The following is a 15397-nucleotide window of genomic DNA, read 5'->3' on the forward strand; positions in this document are numbered from 1 at the left end:
AGAATTGTATGGTGGTGGGCCACTGTGGCCGAGCGGTTCTAGGGGCTTCAGTCCGGAGCCGCGCTGCTGCTATGGTCTTAGGTCGGATGCTGCCTCGGGCATGGATGTGTGTGATATCCCTAGGTTAATTAGGTTTAAGTAGTTCTAAGTCTACGGGACTGATAAACTCAGATGTTAAGTACCATAGTGCTTAGAGCCTTTTGAACCACTTTTTGTATGGTAGTGAAACATGGACTGTGGGAAAACCGAAGCTTTTGAGATGTGGTGCTACAGAAAAAGAGAAGAGTTCGAAGTTCGAATTTTTCATGGGCTCGAGACACTGTGAAGCAAGCTGGTAAATACTGGACCAGCAAGCGGAACCAGCTCCTTCTGTTGTCATTTCCACAGGCCGCAGCGCAATCCCTGTGGCCGCATTCTTTTTTCTTGGGTGGGTGAGCCCCGAGGCTAGTCGGCGAGGCGTCGTTCCCTCCCAGCGTGAGCCGTGACGCGGCTCGGTGCGGTCCCCCTTGACCTGCTCCAGCCGGCGTCTATATCTAGGGCCGGTGTTTGGCCAGCAGAGGACACAGACAGGAAGACATGGAACTCGCCGCCGCCGCCGCCGCCTTGTCCGTGCTGCTGCTGGCCGCGCTCGTGGCAGCGGCTCCGCCTGACAAGTATAACGCGCGCTACGATCACACGGACGTCGACGCCGTCCTCAGGAACCAGCGCGTCCTCGCCTCGTACATCAAGTGCATGCTGGACACCGGCCCGTGCACTCCCGAGGGTAGAGAGCTCCGCAGTGAGTACTGTCCACCTCCCAGTGACGTGTAGGGTGTCCCATAAAGAATGAAATTTTTAATTTAATAATAAAAACATAATCTATTTGAAAATTAATAAGAAACACAAAGACTGCGATTAAATACGAAACACGGATTCGTCTGCACACATCCATCCTGTGGACAAAATGTTCGACGACTGTAGGGCAAAGTTTGGCTTGCATTTGACCCATGACAGTCTAATTTCTGCCTTGAGTGGAGCGATGGTGCGTGTATTGTTCACATAAACACAAGATTTGACATATCCCCCACCAAATAATCGCATGGTGTAAAATCACACGATCTACTTGGCCAGTTCTGTTCGCCATTACGGCTTCTTCTCCTGTGTTAGTAGAATTGTGGATCGTAAAGGGATTCAAATACAGATTTCTTTCTTTAAAATTCGGTGTAAAACTGCTTCTCGGAATGGCTGACTATTGAGAACGGCGGCGAATTGACTTCACTGGAGTCGTAGCTACTACAAGCTCTCACTAACGAGAGCGACATTTCTTACCGATCAACGAGAACGAGGACGTCAAGGGTTCACTCTCAATAATGTATTTTCAAAAAATGGTTCAAATGGCTCTGAGCACTATGGGACTTTTTTAACTTCTGAGGTCATCAGTCCCATAGAACGTAGAACTACTTAAACCTAAGTAACCTAAGGACATCACACACATCAACACCCGAGAGTATTTTCAAATTTCCATACCAGTCTCTGCACTGCTGACAAATTTCCCCTACCAAAAATTACACGAAGTCTTCGAACGTTCTCTGCGTCGTATTCACTGTACTTGAACTGCACTTTCGAAGTATGGGTGCGTTGATCCATCATGTATCGCTCCGTTAGAGCTGCCAACAATAAGCACAAATGCCAGCTGACAATGACAATCGGTAAACGCAATGCAACAGATGTCAGTCGCATAAATCTCAGGTCCTGCAACCTAACAAACTGAAAGAGGGGCTCAATTTAAAAATTTCTTTTTGTATGGGACACCCTTTACAAAATATTCCAAAAAGATTCCTCCCATTTCACAACACTACGTACACCCCACCACACACACGGCAAACATCCATGTGACAGTCTGCTGCAGTCATGCAGGTGTCACAGTTCACCTAGATTTATTGGAAATGGACGCACATAACAAGACGTCTTTTCGTTTTTCTTTTCTTTTTTTCAAAAAGAAAAGGTACTGTGATGTCAGACGACATTGGAGGTCCTAATGACGGAGGCATAATTGAGGCAGTTCACTGTTAAGAAACACTCGTATATGCTCATAGTAACATTTAGGTGTTGATTTTCAAAGTATCTAAAACTAAAATGCATCACACTTGATAAACAGAGCAATGAGTTTAAATGAGTTATAAAAAATACACCATGAACAAGCAATGATGTACGATGTGAATATAGCAGAAATGACACTTACCCAACAAATAGTCTATAGATACATAGTAGTTACTAGATAGAACAGGGTTGTCACAAATTCTGGAAATCATGGAATATCGAGGAATTTCCACCGTGCCAGGACAATTAGGGAAATGTTGGGGAAATAAAAAAAAGTGGAAAATCTCGTTTTTGGCTGGACGGGTGAAATGGTTTGTTTACGTATCGTCACTGGACGCACTTGAGTAACTACTGGGTGCGAGTGTAAGTGACGAAGATATCGCCTGTCTCACAATTGATTTTTTACTGGTTTTCATTGATGATTTTAATTGTCTATATAACTTACTATTGTTTGAAAAAACACTGAGTACTATTTGGCAGGGAAAATGTCACTTACCCCACTGCTGTCGTTCTTATTTCTGAAACATTAATGTTATGTTTTGCAACATATCTCGCCTGGAAAGTTCGTAAATCCTGTATGGAACAAGGACCCCCTTACGGGAGTCGGACGTCCATGAAATTGGCCGAAAACGTCAATTTTCAGTTCAATCTTTATTTATAAGTAGAGCTCATGGACAATAAGTTCCCAAAATTTCAATTATGAAACTGCATCCGAAGCGACTGAAAAATAATTAACTATATGTCGCGACCTTCCTGCCACACCCACTTTTTGAAGCAATACTAGCTCGGTGAACAACGATTCCGTGGATTATTTTCAAACAAACTTGCACGGGATACATATAGAAGACTATGATATATACTTTCTAGTTTTATAGATAATTTGTGACTCTTTGCCGTATCTTACGAGCAATAACAAACCCCTGCTTTGTTTGTGAAAAAGCAATTCTTGTTTTGCCATATTTTCATCTACTACAAAATTCATAATTGTAGCTTACAATGCGGTTCTTGAATTTAATAATGGAAACGTAGGGAGGGTGAAGGCATTAGAGGGACAGGGCTTCAATATAGGGAATTTCGCTCAAGACATTTTACGCCCCTCTCTGCAACTGAAAAGTCAGTTGAAGACCTTGTAAAGGAAGGGAGGCACAAAACAAGAAACACAAATATAAGCTAAGAAGGATACGAGAACCCTGAGTCAAAATTTGGGGCCTTCTGAACAGGTGACATAAGAAAAAACGTTACACTGAACTCTGAATAGCATCATCTGAAACTCGTGTTTATTATAATTCATGTTCTTTCTTTCTCAGATTCTATGAAGACTAGGGTTATGAAATTCTGCACACTAATTTTTATAAACCTGATAAATATTTTCTGCAGAATAATTTTAAAACGCTGAGTGTAAACTGAGATATGGGGCAAAGTACTTGTAATTTTGCATGAACATCATATTATGCTCACAGTATTATAAGTAAAAATTATTAAAAACTTCATTAGAAATGCTTACTACTTGCAATGATATAAACAGAGAAAATGTGTTAGAAATCTAATGAATAGTGTCTGAGAAAAAGGTACATATGCTATTTTTTGAAAATAAAATTTTTGAATTCCATAGAAAAAGTTAAATTTATATAAGCTAAGGAACACAACAGTAAATGTGTTACTTTCATGTAAAGCATGGTACAAAATATCATTGCCATATCTTCAAAATTGTGGATTTGGTGCATCTTTTAAATAGTGTGTGGTTTTCACGGACGATCTCCCCACCCCCTTAAGTAAAAATGGCTTTTATTCATATATCTTACCTGTTTACCTGTCATTCGGAATTATAAATCCTGTACAAGAGACAATAAATAGCTGTTCATTTAAAATTAGTGTTAAAAATATGTTCAGAAGTACAGAGGTCCTTACATTTTTTGATCAACTTACCTGTCAATTTACACTGCAGATCTCAAAATTAGTCAGGGAAAAAAATGCTAAAACTGTCTGCAAAATCAGGAAATGGTCAGGGAAATTCACTTTGGGAAATTTGTGACAATCTCGCAGTATCTCCTTAATGTAAAGCATAAAAGTGAACTGATTGGAATGTGCAACTAATAACACACAGAGAACAGTTCCGCCAAATGGTGCTCACACGTATCACGATTCTAATATACAACGATTACATATTTCTTTGTTGCAAAAATAATTTAGTTCCGCTAATCCACGCACATGCAAGTATAAAGTACATTCCACGTCATTGCTAGTTACAATTTCGTGTTTAAAGTGTAGAAGACATTGCTTGAGGCTGACTTTTCTGTACTGTTTTTGGTGCTATTTCATAACAGATAGGGCTAAAGTAGAGTGATGCCTGCGATTATACTGAATACTCAAAAACTTACAAAAGTACAGAAAGTACAAGCAGATATATTTACAATTTTTTGCAAAAAAATTAATGTGTAAAATCGTACACGATAAATATATAGAGAGAATGTAAAAAGTGGGAGAAATAGCAATATATAAGGTCCCAATTAATCAACACTGTGCACTTGTACTGAATACTCAAAAGTTACAAAAGTTCAAAAAGTTACAAGCATACATATTTAAAAAGCTTTTTGCAACATTTTTAGTACAAGTGTGAAGCTATACGGCAGGTCGGTATCAGTCACTGTTATGTAAGGAGAAGAAAATTCGGGCATTTCGATTCTGATAGGCTGCTGGTCGGTAGGTAGCAAACCAGTCGTACCATCGACTGCCAAACATTCGAGTACTCTGATTCTGACAACCATGAACATACAACCGAAGCGAAGTCCAAAAGAGTAAACACATTTCTCACTTAAATTTGTATTAACAGTATAAAAACAGAGCAGTGTACGGACATCTGATTACATTTCACATATAACAACAAAAAATACAGAAACATATTAGAACGACAAAGTCAAAAACAAAAATTAATCAAGTAATGCGTAAAATGTGGAAGGAACATTACAGAATCTTTGTTCACATAAAAATGAAAAAAAATGAAAATATAATCTTACAGGTAAAACACAACAGACTAGTAATAAGTGAAGACAGCGGGATAATCGTGGGAACACCAACTAAAAATAGATGTAAACAGCAGTCAACCACAAACTTTTTTTTATAAATATATTAACACAGGGTTAAGTATTCTGTTTATCACTCATTTTCTAGAAATCAAATGTTAGCTTTCTACAACGAGCGAAAAATGGTATTACAGTAGTTAGCATGCACCTTTGGCCTCACAGTATCCAGTGATCAACCACAGGCTCGCTATAGTTACTGGGCTACATAGACAAAATGTAAAAAATTTTTACTCTAACCCTTCATTTATAAAAGTAATTTGTTCACTGCCTTTGACGAGCGAAGAAAGAGAGACAGTTTAGTGGCACCTATGAAGCTCGTTGCTAAGAGAGCTGGTATCGACACAAAGCGTCGCATTAAAGTACTGTAACATCTGGTCATAAGATCAGTATGCATGAGATAAAAGAAGGCAAAGCTATGCGGACTGGGAACTGAATCTAAAGTAATTAATTCAGATGTGAACGAGGTTCAGCATATTTGTAGACTCTTTCCTCTTGTTATCATAGATTTCGAATTCTTCAAGAATATTTAGGAACGTTTCTATTGAAACACAGTGCAAAATTTTAAGTGTCACCGACTGCGCCTAAACAGCGTCGTAATTTGAGTATAGGGAATGGAAAACCTTTGAGCATTTTGGGTTTGGGTATATGACCCTTGAGTGGTAAGCCATTGACTCAATGTGAACTAAGTTATTAAACAATCTATTAAACAACAAGAAGGACAATTTCAACATTGGCACTTGTACAATATTTTAACAAAAGCTGGAGTATGATACACTGCAAGATACAACAAGGTAAATCACAGTTAAACAAATAATCATTTGTTTTATGGAAGTAGATGATAAACAATACACAGAAACAGGTCCTGTATACAGAATTACTCCCGCCTGGAACTCATTGACAGAGCAACCAATCTTACCACAACTTCAGTAAATATTTTTTAGAACTGACGCTCCTCAGATGATCAGTTAAATTATACAAAAATAAAAAATATTATTATTATTATTATTATTATTATTATTTAACAGTAAGAACTAATCAGAGTTGTTCATATTAGAACTACAGTAAAAGTATTTAGTTTAAAAGAAATTTCAATAAAACGAAAGTATTATTCCACTTTATTAAACCGTAAATGTATTAAAAGACAAACATACAGTTGAAGTTTCAGTTCTACTGAGTTAGAATTAGATGAAGTCAGTCAACGAAACTGCCAGCTGTCAACACAGAAACAAGGCACACATATGTACATGCATACATTAACACTTCTTCCATAAATCATGAATAGACATTTCATAATGATGTGGAACGTGTGACTTTAACATAAGTTTTCTTTAGACAAAATAATTAATTGATTAATTTTTTCATACAGTTACTACTTCATGTCTAAGAACTCATCTATTGAGTAGAAGGAGTTGTCATTCAGAAATTCTTTTAATTTGCTTTTAAATGTTGGTTGGCTACCTGTCAGAATTTTACTATTATTTCGCAAATGACCAAAGATATTTGAGGCAGCATAATTGACCCCTTTCTGTGCCAAAGTGAGATTTATTCCAGAGTAGTGAGGCTCACCCTTTCTTCTAGTGTTGTAGCTGTGCACTTCGCTGCTATGTTTGAATTGAGATGGGTTATTAATGACCAATTTTATAAGTGAATATACACTACTGGCCATTAAAACTGCTACACCAAGAAGAAATGCAGATGATAAACGAGTATTCATTGGACAAAATATTATACTAGAACTGACATGTTATTACACTTTCGCGCAAGTTGGGTGTCTAGATCCTGGGAAATCAGTACCCAGAACATCCACCTATGGCCTTAATAACGGCCTTGATACGCCTGAGCATTGAGTTAAACAGAGCTTGGATGGCGTGTACAGGTACACCTGCCCATGCAGCTTCAATACGATACCACAGTTCATCAAGAGTAGTGACTGGCGTATTGTGACGAGCCAGTTGCTCGGCCACCATTGACCAGACGTTTTCAGTTGGTGAGAGATCTGGAGAATGTGCTGGCCAGGGCAGCAGTCGAACATTTTCTGTCTCCAGAATGGCCCGTACAGGACCTGCAACATGCGGTCGTGCATTATCCTGCTGAAATGTAGGCTTTCGCAGGGATCGATGAAGGGTAGAGCCACAGGTCGTAACACACCTGAAATGTAACGTCCACTGTTCAAAGTGGCGTCAATGTGAACAAGAGGTGATCGAGACGTGTAATCAATGGCACCCCATACCATCACGCCGAGCGATACGCCAGTATGATACTGATGAATACACGTTTCCAATGTGCGTTCACCGCGATGTCGCCAAACACGGATGCGACTATCATGATGCTGTAAACAGAACTTGGATTCATCCGAAAACACGACGCTTTGTCTTTCGTGCACCCTGGTTCGTCGTTGAGTACACCATCGCAGGCGCTCCTGTCTGTGATGCAGCGTCAAGGGTAAGCGCAGCCGTCGTCTCCGAGCTGATAGTCCATGCTGCTGCAAACGTCGTCTAACCGTTCGTGCAGATGGTTCCCATCTGCTGACTCAGGGATCGAGACGTGGCTGCACGATCCGTTACAGCCTTGTGAATAGGATGCCTGTCATCTCGACTGCTAGTGATACCAGGCCGTTGGGATCCAGCATGGCGTTCCGTATTACCCTCCTGAACCCACCGATTCCATATTCTGCTAACAGTCATTGTATCTCGACCAACGTGAGCAACAATGTCGCGTCACGATAAGCCGCAATCGCGATATGCTACAATCCGACCTTTATCAAAATCGGAAACGTGATGGTACGCATTTCTCCTCCTTACATGCGGCATCCCAACAACGTTTCACCAGGCAACGCCGGTCAGCTGCTGTTTGTGTATGAGAAATCGGTTGGAAACTTTCCTCATTTGAGCACGTTGTACGTGTCGCCACCGGCGCTAACCTTGTGAGAATGCTCTGAAAAGATAATAATTTGCATATCACAATGTCTTCTTCCTGTCGGTTAAATTTCGCGTCTGTAGCACGTCATCTTCGTGGTGTAGCAATTTTAATGGCCAGTGTTGTATGTATTGTGAAGGTTCTTTGAGTACCCCGAGTTTCTTAAATAAATGTCTGCAAGGTGATCTTGGATGGGCTCCAGCTATTATTCTGATTACGTGCTTTTGTGCAATGAATACTTTCTCTGTTAATGATGAATTGCCCCAAAATATGATGCCATAAGAAAGCAGTGAATGAAAATAAGCAAAGTAGGATAATTTACTGTATGATTATCACCAAAATTTGCAATAACCCTAATAGCATAAGTAGTTGAACCTAACCGTTTCAATAGATCATCGAAGTGTTTCTTCCAATCCAATTTCTCATCAATGCACATACCCAGGAATTTTGAGTATTCTGCCTTAGCAACAGACTTCCGTTCATAGTCTACATTTATCAATGGTGTTATGCCATTTACTGTACAGAATTGTATAAACTATGTTTTCTGAAATTTAGTGAGAGTCCATTTGCAGAGAACCACTTAATAATTTTCTGAAAGACATTTGCAATTTCCTCATCTGATTCTTGCGTGTGATTACTATACTTGTATCATCAGCAAAAAGAACTAGCTTTGCATATTCATGAGTATAAAGAGGCAAGTCGTTAATATATATTAAGAACAATAAGGAGTCCAAAACTGAACCCTATGGGACACCATTCTTGATACTTCCCCAGTTAGAGTACTCTGCTGGTTTTTGCAGACTATCTGTAGTGTTAATTTCAACCTTCTCCATTTTTCTAGTTAAGTATGAATTTAACCATTTGTGCATAGTCCCACTCGTATCACAATACTGAAGCTTATCTAGAAGAATGTCATGATTCACACAATCAAAAGCCTTTGAGAGATCACAAAATATCCCAATTGATAATGTTCGGTTATTCAATGCATTTAATATTTGATCAATAAAAACATATATAGCATTTTCTGTTGAAAAGCCTTTCTGAAAACCAAATTGACATTTTGTTAGTACTTCATTTTTACAAATATGTGGTGCTGCGCTTGAATACATTACTTTTTGGATAAAGCTGTCAGAACTAAGATTGGGTAGTAGTTGTTAGCATCAGATCTATCCCATTTTTATGCAATGGTTTAACAATAGTGTAATTCAGTCCATCTGGAAAAATGCCCTGTTTCAGTGAGCTGTCACATATGTGCCTGAGAAGCCTGCGAACAAGCTTTTAGTACTCTGTTGGAATTGCCATCAATTACATGTGAGCTTTTACTTTTGAGTGAATTTATTATTTTCCTAATTTCAGTAGGAGAGGTGGGTTGAATTTCAATTTTATCAACTGGCATAGGTACTGCCTCTTCCATATTGTGTCTCTTATTTTCTAATGAATAGCGGGGTCCTATTTTCTCTAATACTGTTAAACAGTGTTTATTAAAAATGTTTCCTACCTTTCATTGTGTTTGATAGAAATATAGTCTTCCTGTACTCTCGGTTGCCCTGTTTCCCTTTTAACAATATTCCAAATTTTTTTAATTTTATTATCAGATGTGCTAATCTCAAACATAATGCACATAATACTGGATTTTATATTAACATTTCTTAATACAGTGTAGTAGTTTTTATTCTGTTTCACTGTTTTGGGATCATTACTCCTCCTAACTATAAGAAACATTTCCCTTTTCTTGTTTGCAAGATATTTTTATCCCTTTTGCAAGTCATGGCTTTTTACATGGTTTCTTACAATTATATTCGTATAAATAACGGCCGACTGATTTGCGCACATGGTGATGGCGCCCGATAGCGACTCAGATGGGTTCTATAGGATTTACATCTTGCTAATTTGGCTGCCGAGATATCAATTTGAGTTCATTATAATGCCTCTCTAACCACTGTACCACAGTTCTGGCTCCGAGACATGGACAATTACACTATGAGATCAAAAGTATCCGCACACCCCCAAAAACATACATTTTTCATATTAGGTGCATGGTGCTGCCATCTACTGCCAGGTACTCTATAACAGTGACCTCAACAGTCATTAGACATCTTGAGAGAGCAGAATGGGACGCTCCGCGGAACTCATGGAATTCAAACATGGTAAGGTGATTGGGTGTCACTTGTGTCATACGCCTGTACGCGAGATTCCCACACTCCTAAAAATCTCTAGGCCTACTGTTTCCGATGTGATAATGAAGTGGAAACGTGAAGGGACACGTACAGCATAAAAGCGTACAGGCCATCCTCGCCTGTTGATCGACAGAGACCACCGGCTGTTGAAGAAGAAAGGTCGTAATGAGTAATAGGTAGACTTCTATCCAGGAATTCCATACTTCGTCAGGATTCACTGCAAGTACTATGACAGTTAGGCGGGAGGTGAGAAAACTTGATGGTCGAGCGGCTGCTCATATCACAAATCATGCCGGTAAATGCCAAACGACGCCTTGCTTGGTGTAAGGAGCGTAAACATTGATTGAACAATGGAAAAACGTTGTGTGGAGTGATGACTCATGGTACACAACGTGGCGTTCCGATGGCAGGGTGTGGGTATGCCGATTGCCCAGTGAACGACATCTGCCAGCGTATGTAGTGCCAACAGTAAAATTCGGATGTGGTGGTGTTGTGGTGTAGCGGTGTTTTTCATGGAGGGGGTTTGCATCCCCTGTTATTTTGCATGGCACTATCACAGCACAGGCCTACATTGATGTTTTAAGCACCTTCTTGCTTTCCACAGTTGAAGAGCAATTCGGGGATGGCGACTGCATCTTTCAACATGATCGAGCACCTGTTCATAATGCACGGCTTGTGGTGGAGTGGTTACACGAAAATAACATCCCTGTAATGGACTGGCCTGCACAAAGTCCTGACGTGAATTCTATAGAACAGCTTTGGGATGTTTCGGAGCGCCTCTCTTCAGTGCAGCACGCAGCACTCCTTGAAGAATGGGCTGCTATTCCCCAAGAAACCTTCCAGCACCTGACTGAACATATGCCTGCAAGAGTGGAAGCTGTCGTCAAGGCTTAGGGTGGACCGACACCATATTGAATTCCAGAATTACCGATGGAGGGCGCCACGAACTTGTAAGTCATTTTCAGCCAGGTGTCCGAATACTTAGGATCACATAGTGTACATTGCTGAAAGATGGCATCGCCGTCGGAGAAGACATCAGGCATGAAGGGAAGCATGTGGTTCGCAGCTGTCAGCGTGTCTTCAATTACTATCACAGGTACTATGCAAGCTCAGGAGAATGTCTCCCATAGCATAATACTGTTCCCATCAGCCCGCGTCCGTGGCTCGCTCCACATTTAAACCGCCGTTCACCTCGACCACGCCGTTTGTGGAATCGACAAGGGACCTAGTGTAGCAAAAATCTCAGACGAAAAACCGACACCCTTCCACTGATCTACGCTCGAATTCCGATGGCCCCTGCCCACCGCAGCCGTAACTGGCGATGTCGTTGGGTCCACATGTGAACACGTAAGGATGGTCTGCTGCGAAGCTCATGATCAAGAATGCACGATGAACGGTGTGCTCCAAAAAACTTGTGCGTGCATCAGGATTGTGCTCTTTCGGCTACAGAGCACCATCTGTCCTACTTTACAGGGACGACAACCGTCCGAACCCCTCGCTCCGTGAAGAATCATGGACGACCAACATTTGGCTCCTAGTGGTAGTTTACTGTCCTTCAGCTTCTTTCCGTAGATGCTCACGACAGTAGCACGTGAACGTTCGACCAGCTTCGTCGTTTACGAGATACTCGTCCACAGGTTCTGCGTAACAATAATCTGTCCTTTGTCAAAGTCGCTTATCTCTATGGATTTGCCCATTTGGAGCCCATGGCTTAGCTAGGGTGGTCCCCCGTCCGTGTCTGCTCCACTTACATACACTACTGGCCAGTAAAATTGCTACACCACGAAGATGACGTGCTACAGACGCGAAATTTAACCGACAGGAAGAAGATGCTGTGATATGCAAATGATTAGCCTATCAGAGCATTCACACAAGGTTGGCGCCGGTGGTGACACCTACAACGTGCTGAAATGAGGAAAGTTTCCAACCGATTTCTCATACACAAACAGCAGTTGATCGGCGTTGCCTGGTGAAACGTTGTTGTGATGCCTCGTGTAAGGAGGAGAAGTGCATACCATCAAGTTTCCTACTTTGATAAAGGTCTGATTGTAGCCTATTGCGATTGCGTTGGGCGACATCCAATGACTGTTAGCGGAATGTGAAATCGGTGGGTTCAGGAGGGTAACATGGAACGCCGTGTTGGATCCCAACGGCCTGGTATCACTAGCAGTCGAGATAACAGGCATCTTACCCGCATGGCTGTAACGGATCGTGCATCCACGTCTCGATCCCTGAGTCAACAGATGGGGTCGTCTACAAGACAACAAGACAACACGAACAGTTCGGCGACGTTTGCAGCAGCATGGACTATCAGCTCGGAGACCATTGCTGTGTTTGCCCTTGACGCTGCATCACAGACAGGAGCGCCTGTGATGGTGTACTCAACGACGAACCTGGGTGCCCGAATGGCAAAACGTCATTTTTTCGGATGAACCCAGGTTCTGTTTACAGCATCATGATGATCGCATCCGTGTTTGGCGACATCGCAGTGCACGCACATTGGAAGCTTGTATTCGTCATCGCCATACTGTCGTATCACCCGGCATGATGGTATGGTGTGCCATTGGTTACACGTCTCGATGACCTCTTGTTCGCATTGACGGCACTTTGAACAGTGGACGTTACGTCTCAGATGTCTTACGACTCGTGTCTCTATCCTTCATTCGATCCCTGCGAAACCCTACATTTCTGCAGGATAATGGACGACCGCATGTTGCACGTCCTGTACGAGCCTTTCTGGATACAGAAAATGTTCGACTGCTGCCCTGACCAGCACATTCTCCAGATCTCTCACCAACTGAAAACGTCTGGTCAATGGTGGCCGAGCAACTGGCTCGTCACAATACGCCAGTCACTACTCTTGATGAACTGTGGCATCGTGTTGAAGCTGCATGGGCAGCTGTACCTGTACACGCCATCCAAGCTCTGTTTGACTCAATGCCCAGGCGTATCAAAGTCGTTATCACGGCCAGGGGTGGTTGTTCTGGGTACTGATTTCTCAAGATCTATGCACCGAAATTGCAATGTCAGTTCTAGTATAATATATTTGTCCAATGAATACCAGTTTATCATCCGCATTTCTTCTTGGTGTAGCAATTTTAATGGCCAGTAGTGTACTTTAGTTACGTGTCGGCAATTCTACCAGGCGGCATCCAACTTCACGCCGGGCAGTGGACATAATATTTTGGCTTATCAGTGTGTATTCATAGGCCTTTTCCCATATTTGTCTCAGTACAAATATTTTGTCCACAGTTGCTCTATTAGGCCCAAAGCCACACCGATAATCACCCAATATATCTTCCACATATGGAAGTAATCTATTGTATAGGATTACGGACAAAACCTTACACACCACATTCAGCAGTGTGACAACTTTGTAGTTATAGCAACATACCTGTCTTATGTATGGGCTAGATTACACCCAAAGCTCATTGTTCTGGAATTCTTTTTTGATTCTAAATCAAACAGATAATGTTTCCATTTGTGTAAAGTAATAGCTTAGATTGTACCAAGTTCCAACATTTACTGTTGATCTCGCTGTATTCACGAGTGCACTATTTTTGCAGAGCACATGCCCGAGGCGCTGAGGACGAACTGCGACAAGTGCACAGACGCGCAGAAGAAGATCGTGCGCAAACTGTCGCTGCATGTTCGGGAGCACCAGCCAGTCCAGTGGGAGCTGCTCAGCAAGAAGTTCGACCCACAGCAGCGGTACCACGAGAGCTTCCAGAAGTTCCTCGACGCCGCTGCTTAGCGGCGAGTTCTGCTCTCTGGAACCCCGCATCGCACTGCCATTCCCGCTGCACACTGCACACGTCTGTCCCGGGTTTGCATGGATCTGCCACTGGTGTCACATATGGCACATTCTCTCCTTTCTCTCTTGTCGTCCTTTCCAGTGCTCAGCATTTTATGCAACAAGAACCTATATAAAACTGCCCCATGCACACTTCTCCACCGCCCGCTGCACATCTTACTTTGTCTTTTACTTCCAGCGCAAAATTAACATCTGCTGCTTCACATGAACTGTTATGCAGTTTAGTTTCAGTCCTTCAACATAGATGTGTTCTGCATTAATACAGATTCAGGAATTATACGTCACCTGGCGGCCAATTTTATTGGTTCCAAGACATATTCATTTCTGTTGCGGATCGTATATTATCAGTACCCAAAGATTCAACAAGTTAGCTATTCTTTTTTTGTCATGAAATAACACGCCAATTTCTGCGAAAATCATTCATATTTTCGTTTTTCCGCTTACGTAATCACTAGAAAAGTCGTTATTTAAATTGCACTTTTTATTTTGTATTTATTGTTCATCGTGGTTGTGAAATAAAATATTTCTATGAACAATTACTTACTCTTTTATCGACTGAATGAATGCATTAAACTGTGCACCCCTCTAAATATTGTTCTGTGAAATCGTTATAGAACTTCATACTCTTATAAAGCATTTATCACCGCTACGGCAAGACGCCACAGATATAAAATAACTTGCCAGGAATTCGAAAGAAAGGTAGGTGTCAATATTTTTTACGTATTGACAAAATACTAAAAGACGAAGTGTTAATTATGTACAGAAGATGGAAGAAAATGTCATTGTGATTCAAAAACAGATAAAAGCTGCTCAGGCAAGCCCAGCTGGTACTGGGTGAGACGCCTATCTTCATACATCGGTATAAAACATCGTCGATAAATTACTATTATGTTGCAATGAGGCTTGCTTACATATTTTAAATTTTTTTCATTTTACAGCATAGACATTTCATTTGCCTTCATCTAGGTTAGCATAATCAGCCAAACGTGCGCCATCGTCAAAGATGTCGCAATATAATCTAACAATAATTCAAATGTAATTTACTAAAGCGTAAGATGGAATAACATTGGAAACATAAAATTATTGCATCATCCATATGTAACTTGAACAAAACGTTTATAATATAACTTGTTACATCACAGCAAATGTTACAATAAAACATAAAAAGTTTCAGAATAGCTAAATAACTCTCATTGTGACATTTGCTACGGATATGTCAACTACACATCTGAAGGTTTTCTGTTGCCTGCGATTGAAGGTGGGCGTCTTACATTACAACAATTCGACTGCTTTCTAATGTAGTGCTACTATAGCTGATTAATCCTATTTCC

At 41.1% G+C, this 15397-nt stretch overlaps 1 protein-coding gene across 1 annotated transcript; it reads left to right on the forward strand.

Moving 5' to 3' along the window:
- Positions 1-568: 568 nt before the first annotated feature.
- Positions 569-14645, forward strand: LOC126272889 (ejaculatory bulb-specific protein 3-like). The gene is made up of 2 exons (XM_049976144.1): positions 569-778; positions 13819-14645. Exons 1-2 carry the CDS (start codon positions 577-579, stop codon positions 14004-14006), a joined length of 390 nt encoding a protein of 129 aa, XP_049832101.1. The 5' UTR covers positions 569-576; the 3' UTR covers positions 14007-14645.
- Positions 14646-15397: the final 752 nt, after the last annotated feature.

The sequence above is a fragment of the Schistocerca gregaria genome, chromosome 5 (genome assembly GCF_023897955.1).
Source record: "Schistocerca gregaria isolate iqSchGreg1 chromosome 5, iqSchGreg1.2, whole genome shotgun sequence".
Taxonomy (NCBI): domain Eukaryota; kingdom Metazoa; phylum Arthropoda; class Insecta; order Orthoptera; family Acrididae; genus Schistocerca; species Schistocerca gregaria.

Coding starts and splice junctions, on each gene's coding strand:
- LOC126272889 (XM_049976144.1), top strand. CDS start 577: ATGGAACTCGCCGCCGCCGCCGCCGCCTTGTCCGTGCTGCTGCTGGCC. Junction 779..13,818: donor CGAGGGTAGAGAGCTCCGCA/GTGAGTACTGTC, acceptor CTATTTTTGCAG/AGCACATGCCCGAGGCGCTG.